Below are 17,839 nucleotides of genomic sequence, written 5' to 3' on the forward strand. Positions count from 1 at the left end.
ATGAGGGGCTGACCCCAAGCTTGCACTATCAACTGAAAAGCCACGTGACCTAGACACCACTATCCGGGATTTAATACGAGACGACTTAGAAAGTCCGCTTCAACATTCTCCTCTCCAGCTATGTGGGAGACCAAGATATCCCATAGATGAGACTCTGACCAGACCAGAGCAGAGACGCCTCTTGTGCTACCAGAGTGCTCTTGATGCCCTCGATGATTGACATAGGCTACCACTATGGCACTGTCTGAAAGAACCCGAACTGACTTGCCCCTCAAGAAGGATCGGAAGGCTAACAGCACCAGACGGATGGCTCTGGTTTCCAGAACACTGATCGACCAGGTCGCCTCCTCCTTGGACCTGATGCCCTGAGCTGAATGACCGAGATACTGAGCTCCCCAACCAAGGAGACTGGCATCCGTGAACATTACCGTTTACTGTGGCTGATCCAGACTCAGATCCAGACTGTGCTTCTGGGGCGACCACCTCTGAAGAAGAGCATACTGAAGCGGACGCATGTGGGCCCGAGCCCAACTCACCACTTCGAGAGAAGTCGCCTTCGACCGAGGAAACCGGGACGCCATAAGCAGGTGATTTTGAGATTGCAATTTGCTTACCCAGGGCTCTGGGAGAAAGACCTTAACCAAGGAGGAGTCAAAGAGAACTCCACAGTGCTCCAGGTGCTGAGATGGGGGTCAACCGACTTTTGGAAAGGTTGACAACCAGCCCAACGACTGCAGGAACTCGACAACCCGAGCCATGACCAGAGTGTTCTCTTGCAACGACTTCGCTCAAGTTAACCAGTCGTCCAGGTAGGGATGAACTAGAATGCCCTCTTTGCGCAATGCCTCCGTGACTATCACCATAACCTTGGTAACCGTCCGCAGAGCCGTGGCCAGACCGAAAGGAAGCGCACAGGACTGAAAGTGCTGACCCAAGATCGCAAAGCGAAGGAAACGCTGATGGGAGGCCCTGATTGGAACATGCAAGTAAGCCTCCATCAAATCGAGAGAGGTCAGAAACTCCCCTGGCTGAACCGGCAGAATCACTGACCTCAGTGTCTCCATGCGAAAAGGAACCCTGAGAGCCCTCTTGACCCCCTTCAAATCTAAGATGGGTCGATAAGTCCCCTCTTTTTTGGGCACCACAAAGTAAATCCAGTACCTGCCGGAGAAACACTCCTGAGGAGGGACTGGAACTACTGCTTTCAGATCTAACAATCTTTGAAGGGTCTGGCAAAAAGCCTGCTTCTTCCACGGTGCCTGACAAGGTGAAGCTAGAAAAAGATCTGGCAGGGAGTGAGCAAACTCCAGAGCATAACCGTCCCGAATCACCTCCAAGACCCACTGATTGGGTGTGATTTCTGCCCATTTTGGATAAAAATCGCATAGCCAGGCATCCACCGGAATCAGAGGGGGCTCCAGCAAGGAGTCATTGGGCAGGACAGGGCGCAGGGGCAGTGGCAGAGGGATTCCCAGCTCCTCGACGGGCCCCACAAAAGGACTGTATGCGCTGAAAGAAACGACCCCTGGAAAACCCAGAAGAGAAGGGAGCAGTCCCATGCCCAGGGCGATATCTGCGGAACTCCTGCAAACATCCACGAGTATGTACCACCCCTAACAGCCGGGCAAGCACGTCTTCAGGCAGGCGGGGCATTTTAGAGTCCATCAGAGTCTGAACTAACTTATCCAAACCCTCTCCAAACAAAAAAGACCCCCTAAAGGTAAATTTAGTGAGTTTAGTCTTGGATGCTGCAAGGTGCCACAAGGTGCCACAAGCCACAAGGTGCGATGAGCAGTCACCGCAAAAGCCATACACTTGGTGGACGTCCACATCAAGTCATAAAGGGCGTCTGAGAGGAAAGAGGCTACCATCTTAATCTTTGCCACCTCTTGATCCACCAAGGACCAATCAGACTTGCGGTCAAGGACACGCTTGGCCCACTGAAAATAGGCCCGAGCTATGAGCCCCCCACAAATATCTGCCTGGACTCCCAAGGCAGAGACATTAAAATTCTGCTTAAGAATGGTCTCCAACTTGTGCTCCTCAGAGTCCCATAAAGCATAACCGCCCTCCATGGGCACAGTATGCCGCTTAGCAATAGCAGAGACCAACGCGTCCACCACTGGCGTCTTCAAGATAGCCCTATCCCTCTTCGGGATGGGATACAAACAAGACATGGAGCGTATAAACCAAAATGGCACCTCCAGCGTATTCCACTGCGCCTGAATAACATCCCAAATATACTAATACATAGGAAAATAGCGGGACACAGAGCGGATCCCTTTAAGAAGAGGATCCTCCACACGTGGCGTCTCAGGTTGCGCATCCTCAAAGCGCAACACCGGGGAAGGCTGCTGAATCAGAACTGGGAGTTCATCTCTCTGAAAAAGGCCCCCAATGGACGCCTCCTCGTTGGTAGAGGGAAAGAACCGAATCCCCAGTACCAGCGGCCATCCCCTCAAGAGGATCCTGAAGGTCTCCCCAAGGGGACCCAGCTAAAACCTGCCCCTGTTTTTGCAAGAGAGGGGGAGGGGGGGAAGATCACATGAGGCTGCAGAGCAACTGGAGAGTCTTTCTGCCAAAATTGGCGAAGTTGCAGCTGAAAATAACCCCTCCAAGGCTTGCAGTGGCTGGGAAACCTGAACTGTCCCAGCCGCTAAAGCAGGCAAGCCGGCATCAGTTATGAGAGAATCCTTTTTACCTTCACCGTCAGCAGCTGAGGAAATCTCTCCATGGGCAGCTGGGGAAGACTGGGCATCCCCGCTGTCAGCTGCCAACTCACGAGGCACTTTTGGCAGGAAGCCCTGGTCACCGGCACCCGCTGCCGACGAGGCTCCCTCACCGCTCCGGCCTGTGCAGCGCTTACACAGGCTAGCTGCGAGTGCCTCGCGTCTGGAGCAAAATGAGCACTTCTTCTGTGAAGTGCTCATTGCTCCATATGCGACCTAACTAAAGAAAAGTACCAGTTACTTGAAAAATACAGTAAAATACATTAAATTTAAAGGGAAAGGAACCCTTCAGATAGGCGCTGCCTCAAGATTTTTTTTTTTTACACAGAATAGACTCCACTGGCTCTCAAAGCAGTATGTCTTGCTAAATTAGGGGCAAGGCTTACTGTTGAGGCACCTCTAAAAAAATGCTGTGGAAGTGGAAGAAAGGGGGGAGGGACCCAGCACGACACCTGCCAGGTTTGATACCCCCGAGGTCAGACGGACCCCCAAACAGGGCCCACCCAAGCTCAGTCCAGCACAAAAACAGGGACTAGGAGTCCTGAACAAAATCCAACAGTTAGAGACAGACAGAAGACTGAGGTAATTAAGGGGAGTAACCTATTAAGTACCATTCCAAAGTTTTGTCTCAGTCTCCACCTGCTGGTCATGATGAGATATAACCCACTTGTAAGATGCCTATGCCAGTCTGGAGAGTTGTTAAAGAAATTTTATTTAGAGAAGTCACTGAAGAAAAAGTCTAAAAAGGCCTCAACAATGACAGAAGCACAGCACAATAAGGAGGAGTCGTAAGGATAAGATGTCATTAATTCAGTCACGGGTATACAGTTCAAAGTGCACTTATTGGTAGTATCATTTCGAAGACTTAACACTGACAGTGTTTGGGAATCAATACCTTTATCAAGAGTCTCCAAGGATGATTTCTCCAATGCATGTATAGTGCATTAAGTACAGGTAAATGTTTGAAACGAGCACAGCCAAAAATTGGTGCCCAAAGCAATCATCCTTCGAGACTCTTGATAAAGGTATTGTTTAGGGAAGTTGCATAATACCATTATTATTACAAATCTAGAAGAGGAATCTATTTCTCCCTGCTTTCCTGATGTCTACTGAAAACCTACAAAAGTAAGAAGCAATTAAGCATTTGTTGTTTCCTATAAAAATCTTAACCATTTTATTTTTCTAAAAATTACCTGAGCAGCAAGTAGTGCATTTTTTAGTTCCTCTCTTGTCACTTCAGGAACTTCAGTTTGTCCTGTTGTGCCCAGGGAATTAGTCTGTGATGATCTAATATCTTGGTCTGCAGTTTCCTTCAAATGAGAATTCAGGAAGGCTTTTGATGCAAGAAGATACCCATTGAGCATATGCAGTGTGATATCCATCAAAGGGGGGCATCTGATATTTAAGCAAAGCATTTATTAAATTTTATGAACAAAACAAGAAAAAATGCTGTAAACACAGCAATACTGTTTCTCTCTGGCATTTTGATGTTGAAATGTTGATTTAGGTATCCTCAGAAACACAGGTGTTGATTCCATCTTGAAGGAACACAAGCATAACATCTACATGGAAAGACACCAACAAAAAGCTAAAATGCCCAATTACTTTGGCCAATTTTACTTTTCCAAGAACACATCTAGGCAAGAAGTGTGTTCTAATATGTTGGGTTTTGATTACACTTAAAGATTTGTTGCCAAATTTATAGAGAAGTCCTCTGGACTTCCAAAAAGTCCCTTCAACAAACTGGGAGATTTTTTTGCACTGATGATTATAGGGGGCCGTGCATTTGATATACCGCCTTCCTGTAGTATAACCAAAGTGGTTTAGCTTAATATTGTGTTAGTGCAGCTCCGTATTCACCTCTCCTTGATAAAACTAGAAGGTGAACCCATGTTCAGTAATGCTCAACAGGGGCTTTATTCAATGACAACATTACACAGAAGAGTACTTTGTTTTAAGAGGGAACTTTGAGAAATAAATGAAACTCTTTTTGACCAAATGAAAAAATATGATAGTCACTTTCTAATTTTTGTATTGCTATGCAGTAATTTAGGTTTCCTTGTGTGTTTACCACTCTTTCATTCTCATTTTTTCTATTGTAAATTGCTTGGATATTTTACATTATATTTGTGGTATATGATATTATATTTGTGATATGATATAGTAACGCTAGAAAGAAGCTTAAATGGAGAAAAAAAATTAAGATATCAAATCTGTAATCAATAGCAAGTTATAATGCTTTGTTGCTACTGCTTAATATACACATTAAGAACATAAGAACTGCCCTGAGTTGCCATACTGGGACAAAGAGCAGGTCCATCAAGCCCAGTTTCCTGTTTCCAACCATGGACAACTCATGTCACAAGAACGGCAATATCCCAAAGAATTTACAAGAGTGTTTAACTGTTCAACTTAAATTAAAAAGATTGGCTGTGCTAGTTGAAGTGACTGTCACTAGGAGGGGACTGACATTCGCTCACAGGAACTGCTATAAACTAGTAAGCCTTTGATCTACTTTATTTATTAGAATGATAGAAAATAGATACAGTTGTCTTCATGCATATGTATAAAGTAGAATAAATTGTTGAAGTGTTTCCTCAATGAAAATGCAGTTGACTGAAGAAGGTGGTCCATGATGTGGTACTTTCTCATATGAACTACTTACTCCTTGTGGAATTCTGCACGACTGTGCAAAGCAGAATTCCTGTAGAATTGCACACAGTCGCATAGAATTCCCCTTTGCCCTCTTAGAATCTCCTTCGGCAACAGTGTCGGCTTCATTGGGTCGCAGTATTGGCAGCGATTTCTACACACTGCCTGCCGCAAACACGAAGTCCCTCTACAGCAGAGGAGAGGCTTCTGGTTTAGTAGCAGGAAGAGTGTGAGAATTGCTGTCAAAGCCATGACCCACTGAAGCAAGCCTTAATTAGGGAGATAGAACTATATCTATGTGATGCAGGGCTCCAGCTGCCCAGGGAAAGAATCTAGGTGTCATCGTTAAAGATACATTGAAACTTTCAGTTCTATTTGTGGCGGCAGCTAAGAAAGCAAATAGAATGTTAGGAATTATCAGGAAAGGAATGGAAAACAAAATTAAACTGTTATAATCCCCTTGTATTTATGGTACAGCCACACCACAAATACTGTGTGCAATTCTGGTTGCTGTATCTAAAAAAAGATATAGCAGAATTTAGAAAAGGTACAAAGAAGGGTGATAAACAATAAAAGAGATGGGACGACTTCCCAATGAGGAAAAGCTAAAGTGGCTAGGGCAGATGAGAGTGTGGCATAGTTACAGCTACAGCCTCAGCACCCTGAGGTTGTAGGTTCAAGCTCCACGCTGATTCTTGTGACCCTGGGCAAGTCAATTAATCCTCCACTGCCCAAGGTACATTAGACTGTGATCCCACCGGGACATATAGGGAAATGTTTGAAGTACCTGTATGTAAACCGCTTTGAGTGTGGATGTAAAATGACAAAAAGGCAGTATACAAGTCCCAATCCCTTTTCATTTCCCCTCTTCAGCTTGGAAAAGAGAGGGCTTAGGGAGGGGCGGGGGCGGATATGATGAGGTCTATAAAATACTGAGTGGAAATGGTAGATGTAAATAGCACAGTTACTTACCGTAACAGGTGTTATCCAGGGACAGCAGGCAGCTATTCTAACATAAGGGTGACGTCATCAGCGGAGCCCGGATGCGGAAGCTCACAAGCATACTTGCTTGAAGAAGCCAGAAGTTTCGAGTCGACTGCACCGCGCATGCGCGAGTGCCTTCCCGCCCAGCATTGGGCGCGTCTCCTCAGTTCGGATAGCTAGCAGAAAAGCCAACCAGGGAAGATGAGTGGGTTGTGAGAATATCTGCCTGCTGTCCCTGGATAACACCTGTTACGGTAAGTAGCTGTGCTTTATCCCAGGACAAGCAGGCAGGCTATTCTCACATATGGGTGACCTCCAAGTTAACCAGAATGGGATGGTGGGAGTGTTGGCAATTTAAGAGAATAAATTTTGTAATGCTGTTTGGCCAAACTGTCCATCCCATCTGGAGAAAGTATCCAGACAATAGTGAGAAGTGAAAGTATGAACCGAGGACCAAGTAGCAGCCTTGCAAATCTCCTCATAGGTGTAGATCTGAGGAAAGCTACTGAAGCTGCCATTGCTTTAACTTTATGGGCTGTGACTCTACTGTGTAAGGGTAATCCAGCCTGGGCATAGCAGAATGAGATACAAGCAGCCATCCAGTTGGAGACGGTACGCTTAGAGATAGGATGTCCCAACTTATTTGGGTCAAAGGAGATAAAAAGTTGAGGAGCAGTTCTGTGTGGTTTGGTGCATTCCAAATAGAAAGCCAAAGCATGTCTACAGTCCAGAGTATGAACAGCTATTTCTCCAGGATGAGAATGAGGCTTTGGAACGAACACTGGAAGAACAATGGATTGGTTAACATGAAATTCCGATACCACTTTAGGAAGGAATTTAGGATGAGTGTGAAGGACCACTTTGTCATGATGAAACACCGTGAAAGATGGATCAGCAACTAAAGCTTGCAGCTCACTGACTCTTTGAGGAGAAGTGAGGGCAATGAGAAACACCACTTTCCAAGTGAGATACTTCAGATGAGCCTTGTCAATTGGTTCAAATGGAGGCTTCATCAGTTGAGCAAGGACAACATTGAGGTCCCAAACCACAGGAGGTGGTTTGAGAGGAGGTTTGACATTGAAAAGTCCTTTCATGAATCTGGAAACCACCGGATGAGCAGAGAGGTGTTTCCCTTCAATAGGCTGATGGAAAGCCACAATTGCACTGAGATGGACTCGGATAGATGTAGACTTGAGGCCAGAAGTGGATAAGTGCAAAAGGTAATCCAAAACAGAAGATAAGGAGGAATGTTGAGGCTCCTTATCATGAGAAAAACACCACGTAGAAAATCTAATCCATTTTTGGTGATAGCATTGTCTAGTCTCGCAGATTGAGAAAACTGAAGAGGAATCGTGTTGAGAGGTACCAAGCTGTCAGGTGTAGAGACTGCAGGTTGGGATGAAGCAGAGATCCCTGACTCTGCGTAAGCAGAGAAGGAAAAACTGGTAGAAGGTATGGCTCCCTGCTGCTGAGTTGAAGTAGAAGGGAGTACCAAGGTTGTCTCGGCCACCAAGGAGCAATCAGAATCATGGTGGCATGATCGTTCTTCAATTTGACCAGAGTCTTGAGAATGAGAGGGAATGCATAGAGGAAGAAATTCGTCCATTCCAAAAGAAAAGCATCTGCCTCGAGGCGATGAGGAGCAGGGCTGTGGAGCCGGATTCGAGGAGTCGGAGGAAATTTCGGGTACCTGGAGTCTGAGTCAGAAGTACAAAAAACTGAGGAGTCGGAACATTTATCTACCGACTCCATTTTTGAACTTGGCATTCCAATCACGAGCGATTCTTTCAGCTATAGCACCCACTATATACACAGCACAAATGTTGCGAGCAGCTTCTGCGGCCTTAGAACCTTGATTAAAAGCAAAAAAAAGGTGGTGTCGAAAATGCTCATTTCTCTCAACTTGACATTCCATTTTAACGATCTGAAAATTAACAAGTGCTGTGGAGTCGGAGTCGAGGAGTCGGAGGAAATTTCGGGTACTGGAGTCGGAGTCTGAAGTACAAAAAACTGAGGAGTCGGAGTTGGAACATTTATCTACCAACTCCACAGCCCTGATGAGGAGAGTATATCCTAGAGCAGAACTGAGGCAGTTTGTAGTTGTGGGGAGCTGCAAAGAGGTCTATCTGAGGTTTCCCCACTGTGAAAAGATGGGATGAAGAGGCGAGGAATGGAGTGTCCATTTGTGAGGTTGCAGAAGATGACTCAAGTTGTCCGCCAAGCAATTCTTTGCCCCTTGGATGTAGACAGCTTTGAGGAAGGTGTTGTGGCGGATTGCCCAGTCCCAAACCTTCAGAGCTTCTTGACAAAGGGAGGCAGATCCCATCCCTACCTGTTTGTTGACATAATACATGACGACTTGGTTGTCCGTCCGAATGAGGACTACCTGGTTGTGAAGAAGATGTTGAAAAGCGTTGAGAGCCTTAAGAATCGCTCTGAGTTCCAACAGATTGATATGACACTGACAATCCGTACTGGTCTAGTGGCCTTGTGTATGGAGACCATCGAGATGAGCGCCCCAAGCATAGGTCAAATAATCTGTCGTGAGGACCTTCTGATGAGGAGGCGTTTGAAAAAGCAAGCCTCTGGAGAGACTGGAAGAGAGCATCCACCAACGGAGAGACTGCTTCAATGAAGGAGTGACTATTGTGTGGCGAGAAAGTGGGTCGTAAACCTGCGTCCATTGAGATGCCAGGGTCCACTGAGGAATTCTGAGGTGAAGTCTGGCAAAAGGAGTCACGTGTACTGTAGAGGCCATGTGACCAGGAGTACCATCATGTGTCTCGCTGAGATGGAACAGCGGGAAGACACTGTATGACAAGAGTTCAAAAAGAGCTTCCAGACGTTGTTGTGGAAGGAATGCTCTGAGGTGGATAGTATCCAGAACAGCTCTGATGAATTATATATTCTGTGAGGGCTGAAGATGGGATTTGGGAAAATTGATTTCAAATTCCAAATTTTGTAGAAACCAGGTAGTCCGTTGGGTCGCTACAATAACCCCCTGAAATGCTGAATCTTTGATGAGCCAGTTGTCGAGATAGGGAAATACCTGAAGACCATGGTTCCTTAGAGCTGCTGCTACCACCAGGCACTTGGTGAACACTTTGGGGAGATGAAGCCAGGCCAAAGGGCAGCACTCTGTATTGATAATGCAGATTCCCCACCAGAAATCTGAGATATTGATGGGAGGCCGGATGAATGGGAATGTGAGTGTAGGCCTCCTTGAGATCCAGAGAGCACAACCAGTCGTTCTGCTCGAGAAGGGGATAAAGGGATGCCAGGGACAACATGCAAAACTTTTCTTTGACCAAAAATTTGTTGAGAGCCCTGAGATCCAAAATGGGCCGCAGATCGCCTGTCTTCTTCGGAACAAGGAAGTAATGGGAGTAAAACCCCATGTTCTGCTGGTCCAGAGGAACTGGTTCGATGGCATGGAGATGAAGCAGAGCTTGAACTTCCTGAAGAAGAAGAGCGGTCTGGGAAGGGGTGGAAGGATACTCTCTTGGAGGAAGCTCTAGTGGAACCTGAGTGAAATGAAGAGAGTATTCTTCTCTGATGATGGTCAGTACCCAGAGGATGGATGTAATTGTCATCCATTGATGGTAAAAATGATGGAGACGACTTCCTATAGGGGAAAGAGAAGCAGAGCAGAACGATGGAGGTTATGCTCTGTTTGAGACAGTCAAAAAGGCTTGTGAAGCCTTAGGTGCAACAGAAGGTTGAGATTTTTGTTGCTTCTGAGGCTGCTGTTTCTTAGGAGGAGGGCGAATGTAAGGAGCCACTCTTGGAGCAAAGCGCCTCTGATAGATAGGAGGAGGACGTGTAGTTTTGGAAGGAGCTGGCTTTGGCTTAGGTTTGACAATAGAAGCAAAGGATTTTTTCATGGTCAGACAATTTCTTGGTGGCTGGCTCGATAGATTCATTAAAGAGGTTATTGCCTGCACAAGGAATATTAGGCAAGCAGTCCTGAAGATTAGGGTCCATGTCAATGGTATGAAGCCAGGTAAGGCGACGCATGGCTACAGAGCAAGCAGCTGCCCGGGCAGACAACTCGAAGGCATCATAAGACATCTGAAGGAGATGTAATCTGAGTTGTGATTATATTACATTACAGATTTCTATTCCGCCATTACCTTTTGGTTCAAAGCGGATTACAAAAAGAGTTATGGAAGAAGGGTTACAAAGTTAGATTAGAGATCGTTTCCAAGAGAGAGATAAGAAGGATCAGGGGTTGGGGAAGGGAAGGTAAGAAGGGGTATTCATGGTATTAAGCTTTATTAAGGGATTTCTTGAAGTTTTTATTTCCTTTCTGAACATCTTGTAGTCTGGGGTAGTTATCAATAGGTTGGAGATTTGGTTATCTATTTTTGCTGCTTGAGTGGCTAGTAGGCCGTCGTATAGTTTTTTCCGTTTTACTTCTTTGATTGGGGGGGTAAGTGAATGGGGTGTGAGTTTTTCTATGCCTGGTAGAGGTAGTTTGGATGAGGCGGTCGTTCAGGTAGACTGGGCTGTCTCCATTTATAGTTTTAAATAGTATACAGTAGAATTTAACTTATATTCTTTCCTGGATTGGAAGCCAATGTGAGTTGATTAAAGCCTCAGTAATGTGGTCATGTTTCTTCAGTGAGCAGACAAGTCTCAGAGCTGTATTCTGAATTGTCTGTAGTTGTTTAATCATTATTGCAGGGCAGGGGAGGTGGAGGATGTTGCAGTAGTCTAGGATACTTAGGATTAGAGATTGTACTAGGAGCTGAAATTGTGTTTTATCGAATAATTTTCGAACTTGTCTAAGGTTTCTCATTACTGCGAAAGATTTCTGTATTGTTTTGTTTATTTGTGGTTGCATGGTGCAGCCTTTGTCAATAGTCATACCTAGTAGTTTTAGGGTGGTTTGCAAAGGGTAATTGATAGAGTTGATTTCTAAGTTGGTTATGGTTGGGATTTTGTTATTTTCTAGGAGGATGAATTTAGTTTTGTCTGGGTTGTGTTTCAGTTTGTGGTCTTCCATCCAAGTCGTAACGGTAACTAGAGTTCGGTGTAGTGTGTCTGTCATTAAGAGCTTTGGTTGGTCAAAATGAATGAGGATGGTGATGTCATCAGCATAGCTATAAGAAGTGATAAAGAAGCAATGACTTCTTGAAATTCAAAGTGTTTTTGAGTATCCAAATAACTCAGAAATTTAGGTAAGATTTATGAGGAATTCAAAATAAGTAATAAAATTAAAATTATAATTGAGGACTCTAGAAGACATCATAGAATTTTGATAGATGTGACATCCAAATTTGTCCATACTTTTCCCTTCCCTTCCAGGAGGAACGGTGGCATAAACCTTGGAAGGATGGGATCTTTTTAAGGAGGACTCCACAAATAGGGATTGATGAGATAACTGTGAGTTGTCAAATCCTTTGCGATGTACAGTTTTATACCTGGAGTCCAATTTGCCTGGAACAGCTGGTATGGTATAAGGAGTCTCCAGGCATCTGGCAAAAATCTGAGACAAAATCTTGTGAAGAGGAAGCTTAAGCGACTCTACCGGAGGTTGAGGTAGATGCATGACTTCGAAATACTCCTTAGAGTATTTAGAACCAGCATCTAATTGAAGGTCCAAGTCAACAGCCATCTGACGAAGAAAAGAGGAAAAAGATAGCTGATCCACCATTGCTTTGCCTCGAGAAGGACTTGAGGTCATCGAAGCAGCCTGGGTCGAAGATGAAGCTTCGGCAGGAAAAAAGGCATCAAAAGAATATGAGACTTGGACAAAGCAATCGAAACCACTGCATCCTCGAGGTGTGGAAGTGAAGACCTTGATCAAGGAGTCGGGCGGTCTAGTCGAAGTAGGAGTAGATTGAGGCTTAGTTGAAGAAGGACGTTCTTTTGAAGAAGAACTATGCCTGGAAGTATGCCTCGATGAGGGCCTCGATCGTTGGTGAGAACGGTGCTTGGAAGCAGATCTCGAAGATCGAGGAGACTTCACTTCGGAGACAGAAGCAGCCGATGCCACCAAAGAATGCATAGGAATGGAGGCTGTAAATCGAAGCTCCAGAGGCTTGGAGGAGGAACCTCGATGCACTCCCAAAGACTCTGCTCCTTGTATAGAGTGTGAGGACTCTGCTCCTTGCTTTACGTGCTTAGATGCCAGACCAGACACTCGCAGAGTCTCTGCTCCCTGCAAAGAGTGTGTAAGCTCAGACTGAGGCAAAGGAAGCGGCTCGACTTCGCGGGAGTCTGCAAAATGCCCAGGCTGGATGAGAGGAAAAAGCTTCGGTCCCATATTAGTAAGGAACTGAATGAATTGCTTCTCCAACATAGTCTGGAAAGAAGCCGGCAAGGATGGATCCACGTCTGAAACCGGACCACCTGCTTTGGCTGGAGGTTCCACCAAGGCAGTGTAAATGTGCTTCGACTTTGAAGTCTTAGGCACCTTAAGCACCACCGCTGGAACTTTCTGCTGAGCTATCTGACGAGGATACAGGTGAAGATATAGCAGACGTCGTTGAGGAGAGAGCCGCTGCAAACGATGAAGGTCTGATGAGGCTCGAGGTGGAAGCAGTAGAAGCAGGAAGAGTCTCGGTCGAAGGAGAGGCCAAGGTCGCCTCCTGAAGAGCTTCTCCACCAAAAGTCGACGATGTTTAAAGGCTCAAGATTGAAGAGTAGCACAGCACGCTGGCACTGGCTACACTTCTTGAAGCCCATTACAGGCCGGGACATAGAAGGAAAAATGGCCGCCGCAAAATCGAAGCCTTTGGGCTGCGGCCGAGCGGCCTGCCCCGGCAGTCGGACAGAAGATTGAAATTTTTTTTTTTTTTTTAAATTAGAAATAAAAGAAATAAAGTAAGAGCAGCGATTCGTGAAGAAAAAAATACAAACCGTGGTTCAGAGAAGGCACGAAGTTAAACGCAGAGAGTCAAAGACGGACTTCTCGGCTCCACGGAAAACTGAGACGACGTGCCCTATGCTGAGCGGGAAGGCACTCGCGCATGCGTGGTGCGGTCAACTCGAAACTTCTGGTTTCTTCAAGCAAGTATGCTTACGAGCTTCCGCATCCGGGCTCCGCTGATGACATCACCCATATGTGAGAATAGCCTGCCTGCTTATCCTGGGATAACACTTGTTTACTCTTTCCAAAACTACTAGGACGAGGGGGCATGCGATGAAGCTACTAAGTAGTAGATTTAAAACAAACCGGAGAAAATATTTCTTCACACAATGTGTAATTAAACTCTGGAATTCATAGAAATATGATGGCAGCTAAAAAGCAAATGGCCCATCCAGTCTGCCCATCCGCAATAACTATTATCTCTTCCTCTCTCTAAGAGATCCCACGTGCTTATCCCACACTTTCTTGAATTCAGACAGTGTCTCCGTCTCCACCACCTCTTGCGGGAGGCTGTTCCACACATCTACCACCCTTTCTGTAAAAAAGTATTTCCTTAGATTTCTCCTGAGCCTATCACCTTTTAACTTCATCCTATGTCCTCTAATTCCAGAGCTTCCTTCCAAATGAAAGACTAACTCATGCGCATTTACGCCACGTAGGTATTTAAACATCTCTATCATATCTCCCCTTTCCTGCCTTTTCTCCAATGTATACATATTGAGATCTTTAAGTCTGTCAATAAATGGATGCAGAAGATGATGAAGTGAGGTAAACTGGAAATATTCACATTGACAACGCAACCCACTTCTCAGGGTTCAATAAAAGGATGGCTGAAGGGCCTTCTCCATCATTTAAATCAACGCTAAAAGTGTATTTCCATATTATATTGGATAAGAGTGTTCCACTTAGGTCCTTATAATAGCTTCCTTATTTAATGTAGCTTTTTGCTGGCTGTTTTCTAATTTAATATTTCTTCAAAATAAAGTCAAAAACAGAAAGTCTTTTCTTTACTTATCTTTAATATGCAGTATCTAGAACAAGGAAGCTTTTATAAGGATCTAAGTGTAACACTCTTATCCAATATAATTTGGAAAAACACTTTTAGTGTTGATTTAAATGATGGAAAAGGCCCTTCAGACATCCTTTTATTGAACCCTGAGAAGTGGGGTGTGTTGTCAATGTGGATCTTTAAGTCTATCCCCATACGTCTTATAATAAAGACCAACTTCATCCTTTTTATATCTTTTTGAAGGTGCAGTCTCCAGACTTGTACACAATATTCTAAATGAGGTCTCATCAGCGTCTTAAACAGGGGCATCAATAACTCCTTTTTCCTACTAACCATACCTCTTCCTATGCACCCTCGCATCCTTTTAGCTTTCGCCGACATCTTTTCAACCTGTTTGGCCACCTACAATCACAACCAAGTCCTGCTCTTCTTTTGTGCACATAAGTTCTTCACCCCCTAAACTGTACTGTTCCCTTGGGTTTTTACAGCCCCAAAGCATGACCTTGTATTTCTTAGCATTAAATTTTTGTTGCCAAATTTCAGACTATTCTTCAAGCTTCACTAGGTCTTTCTTCATGTTATTCACACCATCCGGGATGTCTACTCTATTGCAGATTTTGGTATCATCCGCAAAGAGGCAAATCTTACCCGACAACCCTTCAGCAATGTGGTTTATAAAAATGTTAAAAAGAACAGGCCCAAGAACAGAACCTTGAGGCACACCACTGGTAACATCCCTTTCCTCAGAGCGATCTCCACTGACCACTACCCTGTGTCGTCTTCTACTCAACCAGTTTATGACCCAGCCCGTCACTTTGGGGTCCATCCCGTGGGCACTCAGTTTATTTATTAGATGTCTGTGTGGAACACTGTCAAAGGCTTTGCTAAAATCTAAATATACCACATCTAGCGCACTCCCTCTATCCAATTCTCTGGTCACCTAGTCAAAGAAATTGATCAGATTTATCTGACAAGACCTACCTCTAATGAATCTATGTTGCCTTTGGTCTTGTAATCCACTGGATTCCAGAAACTTCACTATTCTCTGTTTTAAAAGTGTTTCCATTAATTTGCTTATCAACATACTGGCCTGTAATTCCCTACTTCTTCTTTACTTCCACTTTTGTATAGAGGGACCACATCTGACCTTCTCCAGTCCTCTGGTACCACTTCTGACTCTAAAGAAGCATTGAAAGGTCAGTCAGCGGAGTCGCCAGAACTTCTCCAAGTTCCTTCAGCACCCTTGGATGTACATCATCTGGCCACATCGCTTTGTCTACCTTTAATTTAGCTAGCTCCACACAAACACAATCCTTTGAAAATCAATCAAGATCTACCACTACTCCAACCCTACTCATGTTTGTCTTCTGTGATCTAGCTCCTGGCACTTCAGCCATGAACATAGAGCAGAAATATTTGTTAAGCAATTCAGCCTTTTCTTTATCAGTTTCTACATATTTCTCACTTTCACTTTTGAGTCTTACAATGCCATTTTTGCACTTCTTCCTATCACTGATATATCTAAAAAATGTTTTGTCTTCCTGTTTTACCGTATCGGCTATTTTTTCTTCCATTAAGTATCTTTGTTTCCTGACTACTTCACCAGCCTCTCTTAACTTTTCCAGATATTTTTGCCTGTCTTCCTCTTTCTGTGATCTTTTGTAGTTTATAAAAGCTAATCTCTTATTCCTTACCTTCTCAGCTACTACTTTTGAGAATGCTTGCTGGAGAATGTGGTGAAATCAGTTAGCTTAACAGGGTTTAAAAAAGGTTTGGATAATTTCCTAAAAGAGAAGTCCTTAGGCCATTATTGAGATGGCTTGGGGAAATCTACTGCTTAATCCTAGGATAAGCAGCATAAAATCTGTTTTATTACTTGGGATTTAGCTAGATACTTGGGACCTGAGTTGGCCACTGTTGGAAACAGGATACTGAACTTGATTGACTTTCAGTCTGTCCCAGTATGGCAATTCTTATGTTCTTTTGAGCAGAACAGAGTGATAGAGAGATGCCTAGTAATGTGAGTGCAGGAGGGAAGAGAGAGGGAGATGGCAGGCTACAAGGGGAGGGAAGAAAGAGGGAGCAGATACTAGGCTATAAGGGTGCAGGAAGGAAGACATCGAGAATGGTAGAACCCTGAGTGAGGAGGAAATGATGACAAGGAAACGGATGAGAGGACAGATATTACAGAGGGTAGAAATATGGTAAATGGGAGTGGGGGGTGTACCTTGATGATGAAAGGGAATGAAGGACTGAGGAAGGAATGAGATGGGGAATAGGAGAGAAGATGGAAGTGAAAGTGAGAAAGAGGAGAACAGTAAGAAAGAAGCAGAAAAAAAAACCCTAAAAAGGAATGATCAATATGTCAAAGGCAGGTGTAGGAGAGAAGATAGATGGATAGCAGTCGCTTGAAGAATTAGCAGACAGGAAAGCAGAAAAAACAGAAACTGGAACCAACATAATGGAAAAATAAAATGGCCAAACAACAAAGGTAGAAGAAAACCATTTTATTTTAAATGTTTTAAATGGAATATGAATAATTAGCAAATACATTGTTTAAATTTTGACCATAATTTGCTAATTTTGTGCACAGAATTTTTTGTGCAGAATTCTACCAGGAGTAAGTGCTGTAATTTTCTTTACTTTGACTGTTTACAACTATTACAGAATGATGCAGCAAAGATGATCTTAAAAAGCAAAATGGGAAAGAGCAAAATTTTTTAAATTTGTTACTTACTGATTTATTAATTTTTAAAAGTTCTTTACTTGGGGGCGTGGCTTGGAGCGCGCACGATATGGCAGCTTAACCGCAGAGCTCCTGAGTCCCAGGCAACAACTGAATAAAATAAAACTATTTATTTACTTGTCCGACTTAAAAATAATAAAAATCAACGGCGGAAATGGCAGCGATAAGGCAAGGAAAAAATGAAAAACCTTGTACTTCGGGAGTGTCGGCAAAAAGGTCAAAGGTAACCCCTGTATCGCCGTCCAGCGTACCAATCCCGCTGGAAGCAGATGAAATTAATGAAAAAGCTGACATCATGGCGGAATTATTTAAAATCAAAATAATGCTGACTGATAATGCCAACAAATTATCAGAAGTGAAGGAAGAGTTGATTAACCTGAAACAAGAAATCCAAACTGACAGACAAAGAATGTCTGTGATGGAGGAAAGAATCTGTCAGTTGGAAACTTTCACACAAAAGTGTGAAGAGGAAAAGAAAAATGTAACAGCCTTAAAAAATCAACTAATTGATATGGAGAATCGAGGAAAAAGAAAGAATATTAGAATCCTTGGCTTAGCTGAAAATATTGAAGGAGAAAACCCTATACAGTTCTTGGAAAATCTTTTGCCTAAACTGCTGCAGCTGAATTCTAAATGGCCGTTGGAGATAGAACGTGCCCACAGAATCCCCACAAGAAAACAAACAAACCAGACAGCTCCTAGACCTCTGATCTTCAAAGTATTAAGATACCAACAAGCATTTGAGATCTTAAAAGTGGCAAAAGCAAATAAAAACCTAAACTATAAAGGATCTAAACTGATTTTTGTTCCTGACTTTGCTAAAGATACTGCAAATATAAGGA

The 17,839-nt window shown here is 43.9% G+C and overlaps 1 protein-coding gene across 5 annotated transcripts in view; it reads right to left on the reverse strand.

Moving 5' to 3' along the window:
* INTS2 (integrator complex subunit 2) overlaps positions 1-17,839 on the reverse strand; it is a 136,130-nt gene that overhangs the window by 36,704 nt on the left and 81,587 nt on the right. For all 5 annotated transcript variants that reach the window (XM_033922796.1, XM_033922793.1, XM_033922795.1 and 2 more), the window contains exon 20: positions 3,923-4,124. In XM_033922796.1, the coding sequence (XP_033778687.1) occupies positions 3,923-4,124 (202 nt within the window). The remainder of the gene's footprint in view (positions 1-3,922; positions 4,125-17,839) is intronic.

This window comes from Geotrypetes seraphini, chromosome 15 (assembly GCF_902459505.1).
Source record: "Geotrypetes seraphini chromosome 15, aGeoSer1.1, whole genome shotgun sequence".
Taxonomy (NCBI): domain Eukaryota; kingdom Metazoa; phylum Chordata; class Amphibia; order Gymnophiona; family Dermophiidae; genus Geotrypetes; species Geotrypetes seraphini.